General features: G+C 37.4%; 2 protein-coding genes across 9 annotated transcripts in view; both read left to right on the top strand.

Moving 5' to 3' along the window:
* lifra (LIF receptor subunit alpha a) overlaps nucleotides 1–21,639 on the top strand; it is a 30,415-nt gene extending 8,776 nt beyond the window's left edge. Inside the window, exons 2-18 of one of the 2 annotated variants that reach the window (XM_077241747.1) lie at nucleotides 324–461; nucleotides 865–1,007; nucleotides 3,907–4,060; nucleotides 7,116–7,388; nucleotides 8,102–8,231; nucleotides 8,906–9,039; nucleotides 9,167–9,312; nucleotides 9,676–9,829; nucleotides 10,078–10,142; nucleotides 10,270–10,489; nucleotides 13,114–13,296; nucleotides 14,228–14,329; nucleotides 15,147–15,296; nucleotides 15,760–15,897; nucleotides 16,081–16,174; nucleotides 16,487–16,553; nucleotides 17,682–21,639. In XM_077241747.1, coding sequence (XP_077097862.1) covers nucleotides 395–461; nucleotides 865–1,007; nucleotides 3,907–4,060; nucleotides 7,116–7,388; nucleotides 8,102–8,231; nucleotides 8,906–9,039; nucleotides 9,167–9,312; nucleotides 9,676–9,829; nucleotides 10,078–10,142; nucleotides 10,270–10,489; nucleotides 13,114–13,296; nucleotides 14,228–14,329; nucleotides 15,147–15,296; nucleotides 15,760–15,897; nucleotides 16,081–16,174; nucleotides 16,487–16,553; nucleotides 17,682–18,269 — 2,808 coding nt within the window. In that variant the 5' untranslated portion in view covers nucleotides 324–394 and the 3' untranslated portion in view covers nucleotides 18,270–21,639. Of the gene's footprint in view, nucleotides 1–323; nucleotides 462–864; nucleotides 1,008–3,906; nucleotides 4,061–7,115; nucleotides 7,389–8,101; nucleotides 8,232–8,905; nucleotides 9,040–9,166; nucleotides 9,313–9,675; nucleotides 9,830–10,077; nucleotides 10,143–10,269; nucleotides 10,490–13,113; nucleotides 13,297–14,227; nucleotides 14,330–15,146; nucleotides 15,297–15,759; nucleotides 15,898–16,077; nucleotides 16,175–16,486; nucleotides 16,554–17,681 lie in introns of both variants that reach the window. The other variant, XM_077241746.1, reaches the window with a different exon arrangement.
* Nucleotides 21,640–22,682: 1,043 nt separating this feature from the next.
* Nucleotides 22,683–24,480, top strand: part of spef2 (sperm flagellar 2) — a 112,431-nt gene continuing 110,633 nt past the window's right edge. For 6 of the 7 annotated variants that reach the window (XM_077241749.1, XM_077241748.1, XM_077241751.1 and 3 more), the window contains exons 1-3: nucleotides 22,683–22,851; nucleotides 22,969–23,107; nucleotides 23,737–23,989. In XM_077241749.1, coding sequence (XP_077097864.1) covers nucleotides 22,794–22,851; nucleotides 22,969–23,107; nucleotides 23,737–23,989 — 450 coding nt within the window. In that variant the 5' untranslated portion in view covers nucleotides 22,683–22,793. The remainder of the gene's footprint in view (nucleotides 22,852–22,968; nucleotides 23,108–23,736; nucleotides 23,990–24,480) is intronic. The other variant, XM_077241753.1, reaches the window with a different exon arrangement.

Genomic DNA, 24,480 nt, shown 5'->3' on the forward strand with positions numbered 1-24,480 from the left:
GAGTGCTTGTTGTTTAAGTCAATGTGAAAGCAGCATCATTGTTTGTTAATAAAATTATATAGACTTAATAACAGTCTTTAGTTCTGAACACAGCATCTTTTTCTGTTGGTTTTGCAAAATTTTGATTTTGCAGATTTTTGCTAAAAGTTTCTGCAATTAAAAAAGGTTGATGAAAATGATGAAATGGAAAAAAAAACAATTTTTGGTATCAAAATTGTGTCAGTATCACAATTGCATGCTATTATTATTATTTTTCTCCCAGATTGTGTTATACTCTCTGATTTATGTCCTGTAAAACTGATTTTTTGTGTGTTTTGTTGTAGGTTGTGTTGTCCAGGACTCGGTTGTGTTCAGCTCTTTCTGTAAGCGGTAAAGCATTGCTGGTTCGGTCAGTATGCAGGGCTGGGTGATTCTGGCTCTGTTGCTGAGCCTCGGGGTCTTGCGCTCTCGAGGGCAGAATGGTGAGTGTCCCAAATTCCTAGCCAGATTTATCAGGACATGTTAGAGAATTAGTAATACACTGGAGGTTTACCTCCAGGTTTAACTCGGATTACATGACATCATCAAAACATGTCGTAACCCTGGTTAAAGATAACACCCTGTAGTGTTAGTGTGATTTTGACACTTCAATAAATGTTCAGTGTCGCATGATCCTTCAGAAATCATTCTAATATGTGATTTGCTGCTCAAGAAACATTTCTTATCAATGTTGAAAACTTGATTGTACTGTTATACAGTCATAGATAATAGAAAAACTGCTCAGTGTATAGATGGTTTAATTCATTACAGGTTTCCTATGATTTACCAACTAAAATGAATGACCAATTTATTTCTTCTTCTCTCTCTCTCTTTGTAATTGTACAGGTCTGAGTGAACTTCCTGTGCCCCATGGTTTAACACTACAGCCTGATTTACCTACGCAGACTCTTTCTTTGACATGGCAAAGCGACTCATCGCTTTTTGACATTGAGATTTTCCACACCGAGCTCATGAATGTGGTGCTAAATGTAAGCGCTCTTGCATCTCTGCCGTTGGATGTCATTTCGACTGTTAATCAGTGTTTTCGTTATTTAGGGTAGATGCAGGTTGTTTATGGTGTGAGCCATTAAAGGGTTAGTTCACCCAAAAATGAAAATGATGTCATTATTGACTCACCCTCATGTCGTTCCAAGCCCGTAAGACCTCCGTTCATCTTGGGAACACAGTTTAAGATATTTTAGTTTTAGTCCGAGAGTTTTCTGTCCCTCCATTGAAAATGTATGTGCGGTATACTGTCCTTGTCCAGAAAGGCAATAAAGACATCATCAAAGTAGTCCACGTGACCTCAGGGGGTTAGTTAGAATTTTTTGAAGCATCGAAAATACATTTTGTTCCAAAAATAACAAAAACGATGGCTTTATTCAGAATTGTATTCTCTTCCGGTTCTGTTGTCAATCCGCGTTCACGAGGCCAGTGACGCTGCTGACGTAAGACGCTGCTGACGTGTTATCTGGTGCGTCCGTGTATTCGGGTTCAAATAAATATGTCTGGTTAAAAAAAAATGCAAGTCTTCCCCTGTGTCAAAATCCTTAGACATGTTTGCAAAGATTGTTTTGTTTACAGCGTGCGTCTCCCTCAGACTGTAAACGAAGCTCGGGCGCACCAGATAACACGTCAGCTCGTCTTACGTCAGCGGACTCATGAACGCGGATTGACAACTGAACCGGAAGAGAGTACAATGCTGAATAAAGTCGTCTTTTTTGTTACTTTTGCAACAAAATGTATTTTCGATGCTTCAAAAAATTCTAACTAACCCACTGATGTCACATGGACTACTTTGATGATGTCTTTATTGCTTTCTGGACAAGGACAGTATACCGTACATAGATTTTCAATGGAGGGACAGAATCTCGGACTGAATCTAAAATATCTTAAACTGTGTTCCGAAGATGAACGGAGGTCTTACGGGCTTGGAACGACATGAGGGTGAGTCATTAATGACATAATTTTCATTTTTGGGTGAACTAACCCTTTAAGCACTGGGAATCATTACTGGAACATCATGTCTTTTGTGCCACATCCAGGTCTTTATGACACACTGCAGTTCCACCTTCATTTCAATTTCAATAACAAGAGATTAAATGCAAATACACTCAAACCAGTTTCTCCGCTCTATGTTTTCCCATGTCCTATGAGTCACCGACTGTGACTTTAAGAGCTACATGTTATGATAGCGATAACATTCATGTCTAACTTGTTTCGGAATTTATTGGCTAATGCTAGTCTGTCAATATTACAAAATATTTTTTGCTTATTTGGATTATTGCTTTATGGGTCTAGAATGTACTAACAATCAATCAAGGCTAAATGCAACTCTATCGGCACAATGTTGATTACCACAGAAAAAAATATCTGCTGCCCTTTCATTCGTAATTGCATTACTGATCCTTTTTAACTGAGGGATGAGTCTAAATGGCTTCCTGTGGTAATCGACGGCATGCCACAGACCCTGTCAGTAATTCGGATGTAAATGCCTTAGAATATTCATGTCAACATGAAATCTGAATTTATGTGTTTACTTACTGAGTACTTATTGAGTACAATTCAATAGTGCACGTAATTCCATATCTGTCTTCAAAAAAACCTTCCTTTGCTTCTAAACCATCTTTCTATTTAAGCTGATGAATTTTTCTTTTTCTTTTCTTTTTTTTGGGCTGGAAGGAAGGAAAATAATGTGAACCAATAGCCAAAAAGCTGTTGTTGTAGGTGATGCAACCTTTCTAAATATATTGCTGATAATTAACACAGGAACTTATAGCATTATGGGATATTTTGAGATGCTTTGGAGAGTGAATTTAACCTCCAGCATACACGTCCCTGTCAAAAGTTGAATGGAGTAGATCACTCACAATCCACTGCAAACTCATTCAGCTCCATAGAGTCTCTATTAGTGCCCTCCCACTTTTTCAGCGGCCTTTGTTCCTGAAGTATTTTTCAATTCGTTTTGTCAAAAGACTTTGTTTTAGAGTTACAAGCAATGGCATGAACAAACCAACCAGCTTCATGGTCAACCACGCCATTACAAACTTTGATTCGAAGCAAAAAAGTATTTGAATATCAGACAAAAAGGTACAAGACTGTGTACTTACCGGCTTTAATGAGGGAACGAACTACCGTTCCATGAAGCATTGAGAATGACAATCAAATTTAAAATGGGGAATTATAAAACTATTAATTTGAATAAGTTACTTATTGTATATTTTGCGTAAAATATATTTATTTTAATTTTATTACAAAATATATATACAAATATTTAAGTAGTTTAAGTCTGACTATTACATAATTTGCTGTGCTTCAAGGGAACCAAAGACTTCTTTTGGTGACATTTGCTTAGTTGTCACAAATCTTAGATTTTTTTTTGCAGAATTATTGGTAATGTTTTCACCATTCCGCTGTTAAGCACGATTCTTTAAAAAAGTTGAAATGTCGGCTGACGGCTTTAACAAAATCTTATACCATCAATTAACAACCTTGGAGCTCATAGTAGGTCTGTCTTTAAAGGTTTATAAGTTATTGTTAAAAATCAATACCCCTATTGAAAAAAGTAATGGGGTTTTTACTTCCAGAACCCGACTGTTACACTCTATTCTGACTTTCACCATCCAGTCAAATGCAGATGGTTTAAATCAACATCACTTTATGTTGTTTCACTCGGAATCACATTATGGAAGTGAAATCGGGTAGCGAATGCTGACTTTAAGATCAAAGGGTCAAAACTGATTTTATCACTTTCATAATGTAGAGCATGTTGCTTTCAACACGTAGATCATGCATTCCATTCTCTGGGAATGTATGAACTGATTAAATTTGAGAGACAATTTACATAAATTTGTCAGATGCTGTGATTTACATTGTTTTGATTTGTAGGAGACGGTGGCAGTTAAAGCAGATCCTGTGACAGGACAGCGTGGTTGGACCTGGCGTTCACCGTCACCTTTGGAGTGCACTTCTCATTCAGTGCAAATCAGAGCACGAAACCAGCAGTCGGTCAGCCGGTGGAGCCCCCTTCAGACCATTCCAGGTACTGAAAAAACACTTCCGAAATTCTGCTGGTCCTGAAACTGGTCTTTGTGGTCCTTGTTTTAAGAACTTATTTCATCATTCAAAGTCATTTAGTTCAGTGGCTCTATTGTGTCCAGTCAAAAGTTATTTCAATTTATACTATGAGTTTTATGTGTTAAGTATTTCACAAACGGAGCATATGAGCGGAGTGGAGCGGTGAGAATATCAGCTCCTCGGACCTGTTCACCCCTCCGCTCCCCCGCTTACATCGCTACGCTTATTATCGTTCAGCGCTCAACGCAGTTTGCTTCGCGCTCCACTCAAATCGCCCTCCCCGCTCTGCATATAAAAAAATTTGCATATGTATTTCACTTTTAGCTTAGACCAGTGGTTCCCAAACTGTGGTCCGCGGACCACTAGTGGTCAGTGAGGGTACTGCAGGTGGTCCGTGGAAAGGCAAAATAAAATATAAAATAATATTTTTTACCTTCATTTTACCAGGAATCCCCATAAAAAAAATTAAAAGTAAAAAGAATATGTAGGCCTTTATTGATATAAAATTTAAATTAAATTGTCAGGTTATTGTGTGATTACTAAAATAGGCTAGTGGTGCTCGGCCGTGACGTTCAAGTTCAGTGCCGTTAGAACCACAACATGGATCGGTGGATAGCAACAGGTTCTCTGAAGAGGAAAGTGGCAGAGGCAAATATTTTGTCATTATATAAAATATTTGTCTGATTATAATTTCACCAACAGTAATTCTGGATTGCCTCCACCAAACAAGTAAATAGGAAATAAGCAAATCGGAATACTGCACGCCAAAAACAGCAGCATGCGCGCAAGCGTGAAACGCTAGTGTTTCTTCTTGGTGCGTATCTTTTACTGGGGTCTCCAACACGTCGCTCGATTGGAGGTAGCTCATCAAGGGGCCGTTCATATATCGTGTCTTTTGCGCTCTCAAGTTCATTATTTCATGTAGGCGCGCGGCAAGTGGGCTCATAATTGAAGTGACGCACTCATTTTTTTAGGCGCAGCGAGATGAAAACACCTCAAGTTCACCTTAAGTTCATAATGCCGCAAACGCACCGCAGTTCATGTGACAAAAACAAACAAATCAGCTTCATCCTTTCCGTAAACATTGAAAGCTCAGTCAATGAAGAATGTAAGAATGCACGTGCACCCAAACACTACGTGTGTTTTTCTCTTCTCCGTAAATAATTCTTGTAGCAGAGCTACAGCAAGCGTTTTTCGGTGGTGGAAATCTATTAGCTACTAAGCACAACTAAGTTGTGGAGAGCGCGCATAGCAATGACAGACGGCACGGGAAAATCGGACCGAATTTTACTATTAGCTAATAATAAAAGATAAGCTAATGTGCATGGATGTAAATGTCAAGTAATTTATCTTTTTTTGACTCATTCTTTTTATAAAAATGATTTAAAGGCTGAAATATGTGAGGTTTATCTTTTTATAAAACCTTTTTTTGTTAACTTTATTTGAATTTCATTTTACTATATGTGCCTATAGGGGTGGCAAGGGTTGGCGGCAATGTAAGTATCTGGATATTTGCCGCGGGGCGAGGGCTTCGATTACCTCTCTCTTTTTTGACCATACATGTTTGCATCCCTGAAATGAAACTGATTATGCCCTCGGGCGCTTGAGTAAATAAATAAATAAAATATGTGGCAGCCGTTGTGTGCAGTAAACTTTCTTTTAACAAGCTGTTGTACTGATGTGATGACCAGTTATAGTTTTAATGTTAGTAAGCCTATTTAGAGGTGCGGGTTAATTCAGGAAGGACTGTGTGTAGATATATTTTATTATGTGTATTATGAGGTGGTCCGTGAAAATTCTTGATTACAAATAGTGGTCCACACACACAAAAAGTTTGAAAACCCCTGGCTTAGACCACAGCCTTACCTCCCAAAGAACTAAAGAGCACCAACAACATTTTCCAAATAGAAATCTTTTATTTCAAATTACAAATTAGGCCTAGCCTATATAAGAAGCAATATAGCCTAAACAAAAAGTCCTATAAAATTAAACGAATAAATGGGCCCAATAATATAAATAAAAATTATATAAACAAAAATATACATACGTTTTAAAAGTAAATTAATTATTAGGCCAAAATTTTGATAACTGAACTTTTGCACTGCGCGCACGATTCAAATTTAAATTGACATGGGCCTATATCAATTGTACAAAAAAACTGCTGTAAAATTAAACGAATCAATGGGGCTAATTATATAAATAAAAATATACAGGCTATAGGCTTAGATCAAAGTTTTAAAAGTAAATTAACTATTAGGCCAAAATTATTATAACCGCACTTTTGCGCAGAGTGCACGTGGATTACAATTTAAATTGGCTTAAGTTGTCAAACTTAAAAAAAAAAAAAAAATGATTTGCTTTCCTTATCTACAGTTCTTTTGAGTTCACCTTCAAGAACACAAGTTTGGACAATGTCTGAGGCTTCAGACTCATGCGGTGGTTTTCCTGACAGCAGGCCCGCAGCGGAGAAAACCCTCTCTGCGCTCGCAGACCCGCTTGGGATGCTGAACACAATGCGAGCTACTTTAGCCAGGCGGGGAAAAGACGTAGATTCTGGGTCAGGCTTGACTGAGCATGCTTCAGATTCGTGGTGTGAGCGGAGCGAAATTGGAGCGGGAAATAAGGCGACGCTCCGTCCTTTTAAAAATGCCGCTCTGCGCTCTGTACAAGATCCGCCCGCTCCACTCCGCTCACATGCTCTGTTCACAAATATGATATTTATGATCTAAAGATGTTTTATTTCAGACAGACATGGAAAATAAAGTTGCTGGAGTAGCTTTGCAGTCTGACAAATTTAGGAACTGGCCTTTTTAAATGTAGACAGACACATCTGTTGATTATACTGGCAGTGATCTAATTTTGTACCAGATAGTTTTGTTTCTGCACTTGGAGCTGTTTTGAAAGCTATAAAAGGGCATTTTCTGTTTTGATGTTGCCCTTTGGATGCACTAGAAAACATTTCTTCTTTAAAGTTCTAATTGAAACCATTTACCCCCCTCCCCCCATCCTTTTGTCTCTAGGGTCGGATATTCCTGAGAAGTCTGAGTCGTACATGTATCCCCAGGATAAGGTGGTTCCTGTGGGCAGTAATATGACCTTCTGCTGTATTGTTAAGGAGAAGTACAATTTCAAAGAAATTTTGTACAAGGGTCAGAAGATGAGCGCCACACGTCTGAGCAGAAGAACTTACGCCATCACAGTAACCAACCAGCCAGCATCTGCCAACACAGGCACAAATGTGGTCTGCTGTTCCCCAATATTGACCCTCACAGGAGCTGTGGTGTTTGTAGGCTGTGAGTATAATTCATTGTTATATTAGAAATAATTGAGAAATGTGAATTAAATATTTATAATTATACATGCATACCATTCAAAAGTTTGTTAGGGTTAATATTTTTGAAATAAGTCTCTTATGCTCACCAAAGCTGCATTTATTTGATCAAAAACACTGAAATATTAATAATTTGAAATACTTTTACAATTTAAAATAACAGTTTTCTATTAAAAATATTTTAAAATGTAATTTCAAAGCTGAATTTTCAGCATAATTACTCCAGTCTTCAGTGTCACATGATCCTTCAGAAATCATTCTAATATGCAGATTTGCTGCTCAAGAAACATTTCTTATTATCAGTTGAAAACAGTTGTGCTGCTTAAAATTTTTATGGAAACTGTGCTGCATTTTTTTCAGGATTCTTTGAATTTATATGATTAAATTAAAAAAGTAATTAAAAAAAAATGTTTTATATATAAAATAAGTAGTTTTATGTAAAAGGCTATATGGTTGACCGTGTCTGTATTTTTTTTTCCCCCCAGCTAGATATAAGTGGTTTGTCAAAATATTATGATATTTAAACTCAATAAGCATGTATATCCACCACTGTGAAATACACATACAATTTCAGAAAATAGGAAGATTTGAGTGTTCATTTTTAGCATTGGATGATTGCTGTGCAGTGTTAAAGAGCGACTTGCATGTGGCTTTTGTTGTATGTAATTGCTGCAGATCCGCCGGGCGATGAGGGGTTGGTCTGCGAAACGCGGGACCTGGCATCCGCAGAATGTTCTTGGAAGAAAGGACGAGACACTCACTTGAAAAGAAAGATCAACCGCACTAACTACACCCTTAATGGAAGGCAAGAAACACTACACAAAAACCACTGACCACACTATAGCATTTGGCGCTCAGGACCGTAATGTCCTTGGTACATAAAAAGATCACCAAACAGTAAACCACGTTAAATGAGATGGAAAAGGATACTTAGGTCAAGTATATTTTTACTGCTAATCAAGGAATTCCATTAGTTCTTGTCTGATGTCTATATATATATATATATATATATATATATATATATATATTACATATGAATATTTATAAATGTATATTATTTAATAATGATAATAATACTACTACCATACAAAAGTTTAGGGTCGATTCAGTCTGATTATTTGATGTTTAAAAAAAAAAAAAGGAAGTCTCTTCTGCTCACCAAGGCTGCATTTATTTGATCAAAAATACAGTAAAAACTTCATTTTAAAATAACTGTTTTCAATTTGTAATATATTTTAAAAGGTAATTTATTCCTGTGATGCAAAGCTGAATTTTCAGCATCATTACTGCAGTCTTCAGTGTCATATGATCCTTCAGAAATTATTCTAATATGATGATTTGCTGCTTTGTATTATTAATTTATTATTAATGTATGTCCTGCATATCATTACTGCTGATTCAATAAAATTATTGCACCATTTCCTGTCTGAATGAATGAACAAAAAATGAAGTTTTTATAAGCCAAATTTCTGTCCGCAGGGACTGTTTGGAGGCTAATGAAGGGAAGACCTTGTTGTGTAGCTCAAAGGTCTGGGAGGAGAACTGGACTCTGGTGGCTCGAAATCCTCTTGGAACCGTTCGGCTTACTGACTCTGCCCAACTCGCTGAGCGCGGTACCACATTTTCAATACGTTCCCCTTTTAATCCAGAATATCTACATTATAAATAGAGTCCAAGCGACTGTGTCTTAATATTCTCATGAGTGAGAACTCTTCTCTGACGGTGTTGTCTCTCTTCCAGTACATCTGTTGGCTCCAGCAAACGTGACAGCGGTTGAAGTCGAGGCGTGGAACGCCACACTGCAGTGGAGCTGGCCTGTGGCGGCGTATAAAAAGCTGGAGATGATTTGCCAGCTGAAGCTCATCGGCCATGAACTTTCCAGCACAGTAAGTTCACTGCTCAGATTTCAGATCCCAGAACACTGCTTGCTTTTTGTGTGGTCTTGGGAGTTGAAGGGGTGGTTTACCCAAAAATTAAAATTCTGACATCATTTACTCAAAAAACACTGCTTTTATGTCAAGATCTTGAGAAAATTACTGTATGACTAAACAAGACCAAACAAAAATGTGAGGTGGATAATGCTTGCATCATTTGTATTTATTTTTGATGCACACTACTATTACTCAAGCCACCTTGGCAATGATGTTTTTTAAATCAGTTTAACCAATCATGTAGGACTATATATAATATTTAAAAATGGCTACTGATTTCTAACCGATGGGCTGATATTTCTCTGTGTGTGTCTATAGCGTAACTACAGTGGCATAGGTTTGTCATCTGTGATTCTGGAGGGCTTGTGGCCAGATGTGGATTACACTGTGACTGTACGCTGCGGATCTAAGCACGCTTTCTGGAAGTGGGGGAATGAGAGCGCCCCCTACAGCATCCACACAAAAATGGACCGTGAGTGTTTCAAATAACTTGCAGAAAATTAAATAATAAATCTGAAAATATTTAATCTACTTTGTCTGTTACTTAGTCACCACATATGACAGGTCAGATAAATTATGTTTAATCACACACATGCTCTAAAATGTGTCTAAAATTTTCTAATTGTTTACCCTGTTACCCTGCTTTTCCTGATATTTTTATGTTTATTATACAGTATATTAATTTTCTATAGATCTATAACAAAGTCTGTTCATTTCCAGATCCTGATGCTCTTGATGTCTGGCTCTGGATGGACAGCAGTAACACAGGACGTGTTTTTTGGAAAGTAGGAAAAAACATTGTTTTACATTCGTCATAATCTAGGATATGAAACGCAGCTTATGTCATTAAACTGAATAATGTGTTATTCTTCTAAGAAGTAAACATGGTGCCATCTGCCTCTTTCCATTCAGCCGCTGTCTGTGAGGGAAAGTCACGGCGCATTAGTCGGCTACAAGGTTTCTCAGAGCTCAGCAGAGGAGGACGGGTGGACACCGGTTTCTCTTCCTCCTGAGAGATTAAACTATCCCATCATCCTTAACAACAGCAGTGACATCACCGTTGCCGTGGCAGCACAGAACCCAGCTGGTCTCTCTCAGCCTTCCACTGTGACCATACCAGCATACAGAGCAGGTAGAGGGAGCCTGGGACATTTCCTCAGCTACCAGATGATTCAAATGTTTTGTGCATCATATTTGGTGTTTTACCACACCTTCTAAAAAAACTTTATTCAAATACAAGTTTTTTATTTAAAAATGTGAATATATTAATATTATGTGTATATTTATATATCTACACACACACATTTTTATCAATATTATGATTATTATATTTTAAAAACATTTAAGATAGCTAGTTTGACATTAAAACTGTTTGTCTTTCAATTTCAGTATTCTGTGTGAAAAAAATATCCCAAAAAAGCCTTCTTTTATAGCTATTTTATGTATAAATTAAATCTGCATTCCGTAACTTTTTTGGGTTAAAAATTATCCAAAATAAATTGAGCAAGTACATAACCAGCCAGTGTTCAAATCTATCTGCTTGCCTTAGCTCGATTCAAAACGGTAAGCTTGTAATAATGTTTTTAATTCCAGTGGTACTGGTGGATTTCCGCGGGAAATTCGGGCATGTCTTTGTGTCATTACATCACATCTGTACACATAAAGAAGGAGTCTCGGCTAGTAGGCTATATTGCGTGTGAGGATGTTGGAGGTGGAGATTTATAGCCTTTACTCTCAGCACTTGATATAATTAAACTTATCAATTTGATGGCGGATCCAAAGGTTCAAACGACAATCACCAGTGACAACTAGAGATTCACCAGATTCACCAGTTGTAAAATGCAAAAGATGTCGGACTTCGGAGTGGCTACAGAAAAAAAGAGACTGCAACCAAACCCATGCGAAAACAATGATAAATATCTGAAGGGCATTAAATGTAGTCACGCAATGCTGATGTTGTTAATATGAACAATTTGAGAACAAAGTATAATTTGCACGGTTTGAAGTGATATGATAAGCGATAGTTAGATTTAATCAGCGCGATTTACTGCAATGCTTTTTTCCCCTTAGTTGGTCAGAACAAAAGTGGATGTTGTTCAGATTACATTTTCCGGTGAAAATTCTTATGTTGGTCATACTTCCAAAAAGTATAATCTGTGTTTCTGAATGACCGTATCCACACCGGCGCGGCGACTGACAGCCGCACATTCCCCTCAAAACATTGGATTCATCCGTGCTGTGCCGTGCCGAGGCACAACCCACGTAAAGTTGATAATTCCGCCAATAACTGCAATTGCAGATTTCGAACAGAGATGGCGACAAAGAGGGAAAATACAGACTGCAGCTTTAAATAAAAATAACTAAATAACTTTAAATTACGGAGCCCCAGCACATGACATGAGGACAAAAATATAGATATATTGTGGCCACAAATTAAGAATTTGTTCCCAGGACTTATTCATTTGTTCCCTCGTTCTGATTGAAAAAATTATTACAATGTGGCCATGATTTAGTAACTCAAGGGAATTAATTATTCTATTGTGCGAACGATTTAAATCTTAAAATTTGGGAATGAATTAGTAAAACGTGTTGACATATTAGTAAATCGTGGGAATTAATTGTTAATCCGTGGCTATAAAGACATATTTTTTTCCCTGCATGTCATGTGTAGGGCTCCGTTTCTAATTAATTCTAATTAATTACGCTTTAAAATGGCACTTCAGCACTGATTGCTATATAATGCAATTAATGTTTTAATCCGTTGACTAGTGATGGGATTTATGGCTCTTTGAGGGGATCCGGATCTTGGCGATCCGTTCCTTACAAAGAGCCGTTCAAAAGAACGGCTCTTTTGGCTCTTTTTAAATATTTAATCAGTTTTAAGAAGCCAGCTTGAGGGCATCTCAGTTTATCCTGGAAATAATCACTGGGAGGAATGATGAGGTGAGATTTGTAGTCAAATAATTTAAACTCAGATATCACACACCAATATCTGAGTTTGAATTTTTCTGAAATATAGATTATTACCTCATTTGTCATGTGTGGACTATATACCATAGGGTTGCACAACATCCCTCTGTTTAGAAAGTGACATCACTATTTTGGATTCACCTTTAGTACAAAGTGTGTGTATGTGTAAAGCTATGTTGACTTATGTTATTCATACAATACCTACTCACAAATAAACATAAAAAACAAAGCCGGCTGCAATGAATTTCTGTGCAAATCAGCTTTTACTACAAACAGTAACACTTCCACACAAGAACATTGTTATCACACAAGAACATTTTGATTAAAAAAAAAACGGCTCTTTTGGCTCTTTTTAAATATTTAGTCAGTTTTAAGAAGCCAGCTTGACGGCAGCGCGCACAACTCCGCTCCTACCCAATGACAAAGGCACGTAGGTTTTTTTTTCCATTGGAGTACTCACGTAAAGGATGGGCGCGCATGCACAACTACTATCATCATGCTGTTAGGCAGTAGTACCCCTGCGCTGGGTGCGCCCCTTCCCCTATAACTGAGGAGCTAATTTGTGTGCATCTGTGTGAAACACGCATAGGAAAAAAAGAACGACAGAAAGAACGGCTCCCCTCCAGCCGCGACTCGGCTCCCATCGTTCATGTTTATGAGCCGTTCAAAAGAATCGGTTCGTTCACGAACGTCACAACTCTACCGTTGACAGTTATAATAAACCAAAAGTAATTTCAAACTAGCGTTAAACTACATGTGTTTTGTATTTGGTCATTTTCCCTGTAGATTCCCAGCTGCCTGAGTCTGAGCTGCTTGGCACACATGGGACGTTTGACCTTTCCTGGCAGCCTAATGCCAATGCCAGCAGAGGGTACGTGGTGGAGTGGGTCCCGACCAGCTGCCGTGGGATGTGCCCTGTTAACTGGGAGAAAGTTCCAGAATCAGACAACAGCTTCACTGTGAAGCCAGGTGAGTCCTTTAAATGAATCTACAAGTTACTTATCTATTGATTTTTTTTTTAAATTTCCAGTTCTTTTAGTAAATACAGTGATCCCTAAAAGTATTTGGACATTCCATTGAATTAGATAATAAAATACCATCTGCTCTCAAAAGCTGTAGGGTCTTTTCTCTTCACTGACTCATTAAAAACAGCTGTTTTGGGGGATTTTTAGTGGATATGTGAAGTCAGTTCTTCTCAAGTTCACACGGGTGTCCTAGCAGAGAACCACAGATTTAAAGTTCATCACATTAAAGTGCCCCAATATGTTTTTTTTCTTCCAGATATTAACTTTTATATAGTTGTTTGTGAATGTAAAAGGTCTGTAGTTTTAAAAATCAAAGTGGAGGATAAATGGAGTTATTGTCTCCCAAAAGAACCGATTCTGAACTGCCTGAGACGAGTCGTCAGTAATTCCAGCCTTCTTGAAACTGTTGTAGGTTTGTAGCAAATTTGCATAATGCCCATCTATGGCCTTCATTGACTGCCCACGAACAAAGACTTCATTGTTACTGTTCATATCACTGTGCTTACAAGTGATGAGGAAGCTGAAACTCACATGTGGTAACAGGCGTTTAGTTTCCTACGCACACTGTAAGTGTTAGACCAACCGTAACAGACTTGGCCATCTGACCAATCAGAGTAGAGCTGTGTTTAGAGTGACTGGATCCTTTATTGAACTTTTTTTCAGACACTGTGAGAAAATTCTCACATACATGCCAGTTGGTTTGATATTTTGTTATTTCTGATGCAATGCTGTTAATTTTTAAAATGTGTGACTTGAGTGTCCAAATACACTGTGGAATATCTACTGGAATTTGAATTTCTTCATGCTTTATTTACACAACAACTCAATGTTTTTTCCATGCGCCTGGTTGATTGATGAGTCTCTGCTGATTTCAGACTCTCTGGAGGAAGGAGTGAGGTACACCGTATCTGTGTATGTTCTCTCAGCCGGCGCTGCTTCGCTGCTGCAGAGATGGCAGGGATACTCGCAGGAAATGAGTAAGAGAACCATTGCACTTCACCACTCATGAAGAGCTTTCACACATACAGCCTCTGCCCGTAAATTTCCACAACATTTTTACACTAAGAAGTCCTGTGTGACTAGTTGATAAAATGCTGGCAAATCATTCAACTTTTTGTGCAGGCATGTGAATGGCAGCATTATGTAATTTATGTAAAACGCAGACGGCCGATGCTTGTGTGAATAGCATATTCACACCTTTACTGGAAATGTTACTTCACCAATTTTATGGGAAGTTTGTGTGAATTGGCTTTTGACTTTTTTTACTGATGCAAAATTCCCATCTGGTCATTTTTTTGGTTAACCACTAGTTTAAATAACCCATGCAATGGTTTAACAAGCACAGGTTTACCTTCAGGAAGTTGGGGCAGGACATATAAAAGAGGACCTTTCTTTTCATATCATTTATGTTATAGCCTGGAAAAATCACTTGTAAGGTTGTATCATGAAAGTCAATGAATAAAGCAAAAAAATTCCAACCACATTTGAAGTTTGGGGAATACTATATGTCGCTAAACTGAAAGCACTGAGGAATCCAGATATTTATAGCTTAGGCGGAAGGAACATGGCGTTTAAGCAAATTTTGTTGGACTCAAATTAGTAGACACCCTTGTGCATGCTTGTATTTAAATATGTGTATCTGCAACTTTATTTAGTCAACATTAAGTCAAGTATGCTTACATATCATTATCTAAGTCCTCTAAGCTTACAGACATGAATGAAGATCCACAAAACAATTACTTACTTGCTTACTTGCATGATATCTTTTTGCTTCTCTCGTTCGATCTTCTGTAGTTCCTGCACAGTCAGTTGGCGAACTATCAGCCAATCAAACTGGCTCGGATGTTCTGTTGTCATGGAAAGCCTCTGCGATTGAACACCAGCGAGGCTTCATTCGCGGATACACCGTCTACCTGGCAAATGCTACACGTCTGCATCTCGTTGGTAAGCACTTTCACACATTTGTGAGTAGAAAAAACATCTGCTGATAAGAACAGAAATGATTTATTATTGCATTATAGTGCAAGCAAAATGACTGGTCATTGGAAAGTTGACCAAAACAGGAATTTGACCTCTTGTTCCAAATTAAAAGTTCTATCTCATCATGTATTATATTACATTACATTACATTATGCAAAGCTCGAAACGATTTTATGTGTTTTTTTGTTTGTTTTTTTGCCGTTCAAACTAGCTAAATCTGGTCGGATTTCAATCGGATATGCACAAAAATCGGATTTGAACTGACAGTCTGTCTATAATGTATTATAACTGTGGTTACAATTATGCATGAGACCATACTAAATACTTTATAATGCATCATATAGAAAGGCTTTAAGTAAATTGTTACCAAAATGTTTATCTTTTTGTTAAACATTTTAATGCTCGTCTCTTGTGGTTGTGCTCCTAGCTAACATCTCTGATCCTGAGGTGCGCTCATACAGGGTGAAGGGTTTGCCTCTGAGCTCCTACAAGTTCATAGTGAAGGCCTACACTTCAGCTGGGGAAGACACGGGCTCGACTGTGGCCATTAAAATGGAGTTGGACAGTAAGACACTGTGATGTTCATTCAGATTCTGCCATTGATCTGTTGCCTTACTTATTATCAATGTCAGTATTTGTTTGGATATTTTAAAAGCTTAAAGAGAACAACTAATAAATTCAGATATTTCAGATAACACAAGATTATGTCCTTCTCCTTAACTTCTCGTTTTCTCTGTTCATCCAGCAGCCGACATGCTGTTTGTTGGTATTCTTGTGCCGTTGGCAGCCATGTTCTGTTGTCTCATTCTCATCAGCATCTGCTGCTACAAGAAGAGAGAGTGGTAGGACTTTATTCATGTGTTTTTAATGTTAAATCATTTTATAAATCCACTTAATCAAACCATTTTGACCTACAGCAATGTTTGCTACCACAGACAGTGTTCTTTCAGTCTTACTGATCATTCAGTGTTATTTTGGTAATGTTAATATCCTAATACAGTGTATATTAGTATTTGGATTAAATTAATTGGTACATTCATTTGAATTTGAGTTGGTTTTAGTAATTTTGTTGTGTTTTTAACGAAAACAACACTGATGTAAATCAGTTATTAACGTGTTTTCTTAATGAATTTGTGTCATTTATTTAATTCCAGGGTAAAGAAAGCTTTCTATCCTGAAATTCCTGGACCTAAAGTATCTGGAGACTGGTCGTCCCCACCGGTAAAACAGTTTTTAGTGGTGTTTGGCAGGAATTACAGCTGCACGATTAATCGTTAAAAGATCGTGATCTTGATTCAAACACAGACGCAATCTCATTCTCAAATGTCAATGATTCGCCAGTGTCTATTAAACCATGGGTTCCCAACAGGGGGGTCTCGGCCCACAAGGGGGTCTCAGCGAGCTCTTTGGGGGGTCGCGTCATATTTTGAAAAGTGTTGAACAGTGAGCATTAAAGCAGCAGTCCGTAACTTTTTTGTGTTCAAAATTTACTAAATTTATATAATGATCGAGTACATCGTGAATCCATTTTCCAAACCATGTTTTTGTCTTATCCTGAGTCACTATGGTACACCTATAATAAGTGTTTATATTGGGACTATTTTACACTGGTTCGGGTCGCACCGCTGCGGTGTAGCCCAGTGCCTGCTTGACTCGTCATAGACATAAACAGAGAGAAGTAGCTCCGGCTATAATGTTCTTCCGCAAGACGCATTATTCTGTTAATAAACGCATGTTTATTAATCGCCAGAGCGCCAAACGATCATATTACATTAGCTAATTTCATTCGCGATCCCCTGGCTGAACCACGAACGCCGTGCTACGCGCTGGTCGATAGTCACAGTTCAGCTCGCGTAGCACGGCGTTCGTGGTTCGACTGGTCGAGATTGTTTTCCAAAGATGGCTCCTGCCTATATACGCGAAGTGTACTGTCTTTATAAAGTATCTTCTTATTAAACTGTCTGTACACTTACAAAGTTCTCAATGCTTCGGTTTGCAGGTAGGGACCCTCATTATGCTACCGTGTTAGTGTGGAGCTATTTTGAGCCTTGTTAGTGGTATTAACTAGCGATTTTTAGTTTTACTTTTTCTATTTCCTATATACTAGCGTTATAAGCTAATCTGTGGTAAAACTAAAGTTAAAACCGGGTACACTCGATTATGATGAAAACGCATCCCAGAGAATGGTCAACTCGGTACCCATGTGTTATTTACCCCTAGGTTCATTTTTGACCGGAATTGTCCTTTAACCATAATCATGCAGCTCTAGCAGGAATCACTATTACTATTGCTAATAACTTTGTGCTACGAACATGTATGATTCCTGAAATTGCTGTTGTTTGTGTTTAGCGTCCTCTGGATGTGAAGCCCTCTCCTCACAGTCTGGTCCACATTGAGGAGAGTCCAGAGTGGGATTTCAGTAAGAAGGGTCTGGTCCCGGTACCAGAGGAAGAGGAGGAGTTTGAGAACGACAACATCGAGGTAGACGCAGATTCCGACGAACCGGCCCTCCTGAGGTATTACAACCAGGTTGTCGGTGACAGCTCCCACAGTAACCATGTCTCAGACACCTCTAGTTCCTCGACCACCTCCGTGGGCTCCACACAGACTGAAGTCACCTACACAGGCATCCAGAGCCCGACCTCTTCACAGGGTGTGTGTGACGGTGGCGGTTACAAGCCTCAAATGCAGTCCGCCGCGGATCCAGCCGAGCCCCAAGGAGAGTTTGAGGCCGACTTCCAAGACGACGGCTTGAATACAGGCTATAAACCCCAGTGTTCCTGGCAGCTGGATTCTCCAGAGGCGGAAAACTTAAGTGGTTCGCTTGGCAGCCCTACATCGGTCACATCATCCCAGTTTCTTATTCCAGAATCCTCTGAGGAGAAACCACAGTCTTCCAGCACCTGGTTCCACAGTTTTCTCTCCGGGAAATCCTGAGAACGCACTACTTCACATATGTTTTCACGTTAGTTTGTGCCGTTCACCTTTACGGGGATGTTTTCGGTTCGTTTTAGACTTCGTGCCCTTACTGGAAATCGTTCACAATTATGTAATCAACATCACTACTGTTTCTCAATGACTTGTGTTACTGGCCAGAGAGGTGAAGTACTACTGAAGAGCTGAATGTGGCCGTATCTTCTTCCGCTCGCCCAGAGCAGTATGACGTTTACCCCTTGGAACGCCGTTTTCGTTCATTCAACAGTGTTCGTGCCTCTTTCTGCAGTGTTTTTGGAGCGATCGCTGTAAATCTACACCCTTACAGCATTATATTGTGCACAACATTTTACTGCTCTTTTTTTTTATTCTTAATTTAACAGTTTTGTAGCAGTCAAATGTAGGAGGACCGGTAAAACGAATTCTGCATTCTCGAAGGCTGCACCCTCTTCATGTGTTTTAAAAAATATATATTATGTAGCCTCAAGCTACTTTTTCTCCAGTCTCGATGTGAATGTAAACCGATATGTGCACATTGAATAAGCTGACAGAACAAAAGGAAAAGCAGAATTGGGATACATGCATCTGGGGTTTTGCTTAAACCCTCTATGACATTTCCCTGATTAAGGAACACAGTTGAAGTGTTCACATGATCTTACACTGCCCGCTTCATCTGTGTAAAATGAATGTAAACACACTCGGTGTTACTTAATGCAGCTAGTTAGTTTTGTGTATAGAGGTTGATGATGATCAGTATAATTTGCTGAAACGTACATCTCGGCTAGGGCTGCACAATTTAACGGGGGAAGAAAATCGAAATATTTTTTTGAGAGTGCGATTTTTTTAAAATGTGTGTTTTTTTTTTTTAAAAGATCCAGATTTACAATATTTGTTTGTGGGGCTGCACAATTTGGCCAAACATTTTGTTATTGTATAGCAATGTCACTAATAATAGTATTCATTTTATTTAATAATAAATAATAATAACTATTATTATTATTATTATTACTACTACTACTAAATAAAAATATTAAACAAAATAAGAAATATTACTATTGTAAAATTTCTGTCTAAAATAAAAAATGAATTAAGAAAAATATAATAATAATCAACTGTAAAATTACAATGCTAATAGTTATAGCTGTCTTAATTTCTTTATTTTCAAATGTTAAACCAACAAGCTTTTATTTTGGCAGAAAACCACATGGTTCACTTTTGTTACCAAACAGCCTTTGCAATTTGATAATCGCACTAGGCCATATTCGGTTTTATATAGATTTTTTTTTTAAAAAGTATTAATATAAAAAATATTAAGCCCTATTCTCTCAAACATTTTTCTAAAGAAAAATCGGTAACACTTTACAATAAGGTTTCATTTGTTAACATTAGTTACTGTATTTGTTAATGTTAGCTAATAAAAATACAGCTGTTAATAGTTAGTTCACAGTGCATTAACTAATGTTAACAAATACAACTTTTGATTTTAATAATGTATTAGGGAATGTTGAAATTAACATTAACAAATATGAATAAATGCTGTAGAAATGCAGTTCATTATTAGTTCATGTTAACTAATGTAGTTAACTGCTGTTAACTAATGAAACCTTATTATAAAGTGTTACCAAAAAAAAAAAAACTCTGCTATTGGTCTAATAAATCAAGATTGTATGATATTGGACTCTTCTAGTCCAAGTTTTCTAGTCTTTTTGTTTTTGCTTTACAAAGGTCAGTAACATTTGAAATTGGCATTATCCGTACAATATGTGATGCACCTTTTCAGTTTTATGAATATGAATACTTTGTATTTCACACCCAAAAGTCCTTGAATACGAGACTCACTTCAACTCCCACACATGCATTGCACCTCCTAGTCGTAGATGTGTCTGTCCAGGATGCACTCCTGCGTGTTTCCATATGACCACAGTGCCTCAGGAGCTTAGTCATATTATATCCAAAGAACAGCACCTTCTCTCAGAGCAGTTTCGCCATCATTAGGATGGGTTACCACAGGGTAAATCACTTTAACTGGCCTTACATCAGAGGAACCTGCTATTCCAACATACAGATATATGGGAGCTATGCGGTTAATGTTACTGTGAATGCCTTTTCCTGAGCACTGTGCATATCGCTAGTCCTCCAAATCCTTGTGCAGCAGTCAGAACAACAGATACGTCACATCAGGACAACATGTCGCTTGTCATGATGTCACTACACTGAGCCTGAATGGTAAAAGTCGACATGAAATCATAGCGACCCTATTTACTTTCTTACTCTTTGTGCTGTTGTGACTTTATTTAGATTTTAATAAGGTGCTCAACCTCTGAAACAATAGTTTAATTGATGTCTGATTCTATTATTCCATGAAATGTCCACTTTTCACCATCCAATCAATGTCTAATAGATAAAATCAAGCCCCTCCTTACTTTTTTTTTAGTTTCCCTCTGAAACATCATTGAACGGAAGTAAAATGGGTTGCAATGCACTTTCTTGTTGACTTTGAAGAACTTCGGATAGCAGTTATTAAACTTCTAATGTGGCATGTGATTGAAAGGGCATTAGATTAACATTAGGAGCAAGATTATGAAATATTATGGGATAGGTTAGCATCTACTGTTGCTTAAGCTTTAAACACTACTGTGAAAGATTTTATTACGTTGGAATAATTAGTTACTAATATGTCATTTTTGTAGTTGTAAGTAGAGATGAGCTTACTTATGTTTATTTTTTTATTTGCTTGTATGAATGTGAAATGCACAAATGTCATTGTCTATATAATGTTTTTTAACTGTTCAAGAATATGCATAGAAAGTCTTAGCTGGGGATTTTATAGCCCGGATGAGTGTTAGTAGCAGTAAAAATGGAAAATGAGCTAATGATATATTTTCTGACAACATCATCTCAAAGGCTACACTACAGGGAGAATGTGAGACAAATCTGATATATATCTGATCAATATCTATATCCGATTTCAGCAACTTCCGTATGCGATCAAGATGAGAGATCAGTGGAATGTCACTTCAAGCTTGAGGCATTAATGTAAATATGTTAACACTATTGTAAATAAGCTTTTCTCTTGAGCATGACGATCATCAGATGGGAATATTACACCAAGTTAATAATTACTAATTAATATTACAATAATGTTGTTGCCTTTGCATGCATGACAGATTCCACATTCAGTGTTCAGAGAGAAGAAAGATAAACTTTGAATGAGGAATATGGAATGATTTCATTAGAAACACTATGAGTGTGTAAACACGTGTAGAAAAAACAAAGATGTATCCAGGCGTTTGAGCTCTTTATACTCTGCTAATACACTAACAGAATATTGTGCACTCTGTATTATTAAAGACAATAAATCCAGATAAACCACTGTTTTTCATTTGTCATTTTTGCCTTTGGACGTTGCATTGCGTGTAATAGCATTGAGAAATCTGTGTGCAAGAAAGTGCAGTAATGTTTTCTTTGTCAGTAAATCCCCTAGTGATGTTTTTCTGAAGCTCTAAACCCCATTGTACTCTTAGTCCAGTGTGAAATGTGCCTGATCATCATAATGTGCAGAATGCTTTTGTTTTCTCCAGACAGGATGGCATCAGTGCTCATAAACGCAGGAACATTCAGAGGAACATCTGATGTAGGTCAGTTGTCCTCATTTTCACCTCTATAAACCCACCCCTTTCAGCCTTCTCTTGTTTTATTGGTGCTCCATCCTAATGCTTCATGTTCCTTCAGTTCTGTGCGAATGAATCTCAGTCTTTTTTCTGGGTTGTGATGATGGACTTTCTCCATTACCAATAAAACACGCAAAATTTAATATTTGTGAGGTGACGGTAATATTTTGAAATTTTAATGAAAGATAAATTGATGCATTTTCAAACAACCAGCAATAACAAAATGGCAGAACATTTTGAATATACAGATACATTTTTAATTCATGTACATTAATAAATAACTAAATAAAATAATACAACTTTTAGAAATGTATGATTATTTGGAGCCAAAGCTAAATGATCGCAATTTAATTAAAGAATAATTTAAAGAACAAATTGTTTTTTCTTACAGATTCTCAAATGGAAATCGATTTGATTTTTGGTAACCTTATTTAAAATTTGTCGGTTCATATCAAAATGGTATAGAAATTCAACTAAACATACAAGTGTCTGTGTAGCCTACACACACACAAGTGTTTATATTGAAATTAAATAATAAAATAAAATTTAAAATTTTATAACTGCATTTAAAATAACGAAAGAACAGGACTTCGTGACAACAAATAGAGTACTTCAACAAAGGTCTGGGTAATTTCGGTCACAAGGTACATCCACTCTCTCTGCCACTAATCCCATCAGGGAAATTTAGTTGGACCTTTGTGCTCAGCCAGTTTGGTTACTGTGGCAACACCAAGCCAAAACGAGACACTCCCCAAAACAATGTCATCCATAAACTACACAGATGTCTAGATTTTCCTAAAGCCTATATATATATATAGACATTATTAAATTTCCTTAAGAAAATTAAGCGCTCAGAATGTCAGACATAATCTGCCAGTGGCTGAATTCAGAGCTCCAGCTGTCAAAAGTCGTTGGTAAGTTACGAAATAGCCGTTAGCAAACGAGTTAGCTAACGATCCGTCTTTAAACGTATGTATTTATACCTGATTTATCACTTTTTTCTTTCTTAATGTCATATGAATCTATTGCAGAGCCGTATTCCTTCGCCAGGGATTTTGCAAACGGTTATTTGATAGGAGAGATCCTGAATAAATATGAGCTTCAGGAGGACTTCCACCTGTTTACCAAACAAAGGTATAGATGGATGGACATAGGCCTACATATTTTTATGTTTGTATTTATGTAAATTTCTAATATATCTGTTTATTTCCGGGTCGGTGAATGAATAACTTTAGATGTTGATGGGTAGATAGATAGATAGATTATATTTTGAGTTTGGGGTGAACTAAGTCTGACGTTTTTGTGAGATTCATCGTGATGGATACTTCCATGAAGGATGTTAAAATTATTTGCAGCCTGTGACCCTGGATGACAAAACCAGTCACATGGGTCATTTTTTTGAAATTGAGATTTATACATCACATGAAAGCTGAATAAATAACCTTTCATTGATGTATGGTTTGTTAGAATAGGACAATATTTGGCCGAGATACAACTATTTGAAAATCTGGAATCTGAGAGAAAATCGCCTTTAAAGTCATCCATTTATGTTCACAATTGTGCTGCATTCAATCACAAAAATAAATGTTTATACATTTGCGTTAGGACATTTACAAAATATCTTCATGGAACATGATCTTTACTTAATATCCTAATGATTTTTGGCATAAAAGAAAAACTGATAATCTTGACCCATACAATGTATTGTTGGCTATTGCCACAAATATACCCGTGCTACTTAAGACTGGTTTTGTGATCCAGGGTCAAATATCTTAATTCATATTTGTGTTATTCCACAGCACAGCGAATGCGAAGCTGAATAACTTCACTCGTATTGAGCCCACGCTGCAGCTGCTAGGTGTGCCCTTTGACCTGGGCAATGCCAAAGCAGTGATGCAGGGCCGACATGGGGCGGCCACACATCTGCTCTACCAGCTCTACATCCTTCTGCAGAAGAAGAAGAAATCAGGCCTCACTGCCATAGCCATGGAGGTCATGCAGCCCGCGGCCACGGCCCGTCTGCACCGCATAGAGAACAGCATCTATACTGAGGTGATCTGTTAGTACAAGGTCAAATCAATTCATTTATATCCTCCTTTCTCAGTGGTGGTCATTATTTTCTGGTTATTTGACATAACTTGAAATGTATTAAAGAACCCTAACATTAACTGTGTACACAGAATGGTTGTGTACAATACAATTACTCTGTATAAAGGTGGTAATTTCACTATTTATCATTTAGATTTTCATATTAATCATAAACTTTACTTTACTGAAGTTTGGGGTCTGTATGATTTCTCAAAGAGGTCTCTTATGTTCACTAAATACAGCAAAACACGAAAAAAATGTGAAATATTATTACAATTTAAAATAACTATATTGTATTTGAATATATTTTAAAATGTAATCAATTCCTGTAATGCAAAGCTGAATTTTCAGCATCATTACTCCAGTTTTCGGTGTCACATGATTCTTCAGAAATCATTCTAATATGCTGATTTGCTGCTCCCGAAACGGCATGTTTTCTAATAAAATATTAGATT

The sequence above is a fragment of the Siphateles boraxobius genome, unplaced genomic scaffold (assembly GCF_051911475.1).
Source record: "Siphateles boraxobius isolate OS27281-9 unplaced genomic scaffold, OSU_SipBor_1 24, whole genome shotgun sequence".
Classification (NCBI taxonomy): domain Eukaryota; kingdom Metazoa; phylum Chordata; class Actinopteri; order Cypriniformes; family Leuciscidae; genus Siphateles; species Siphateles boraxobius.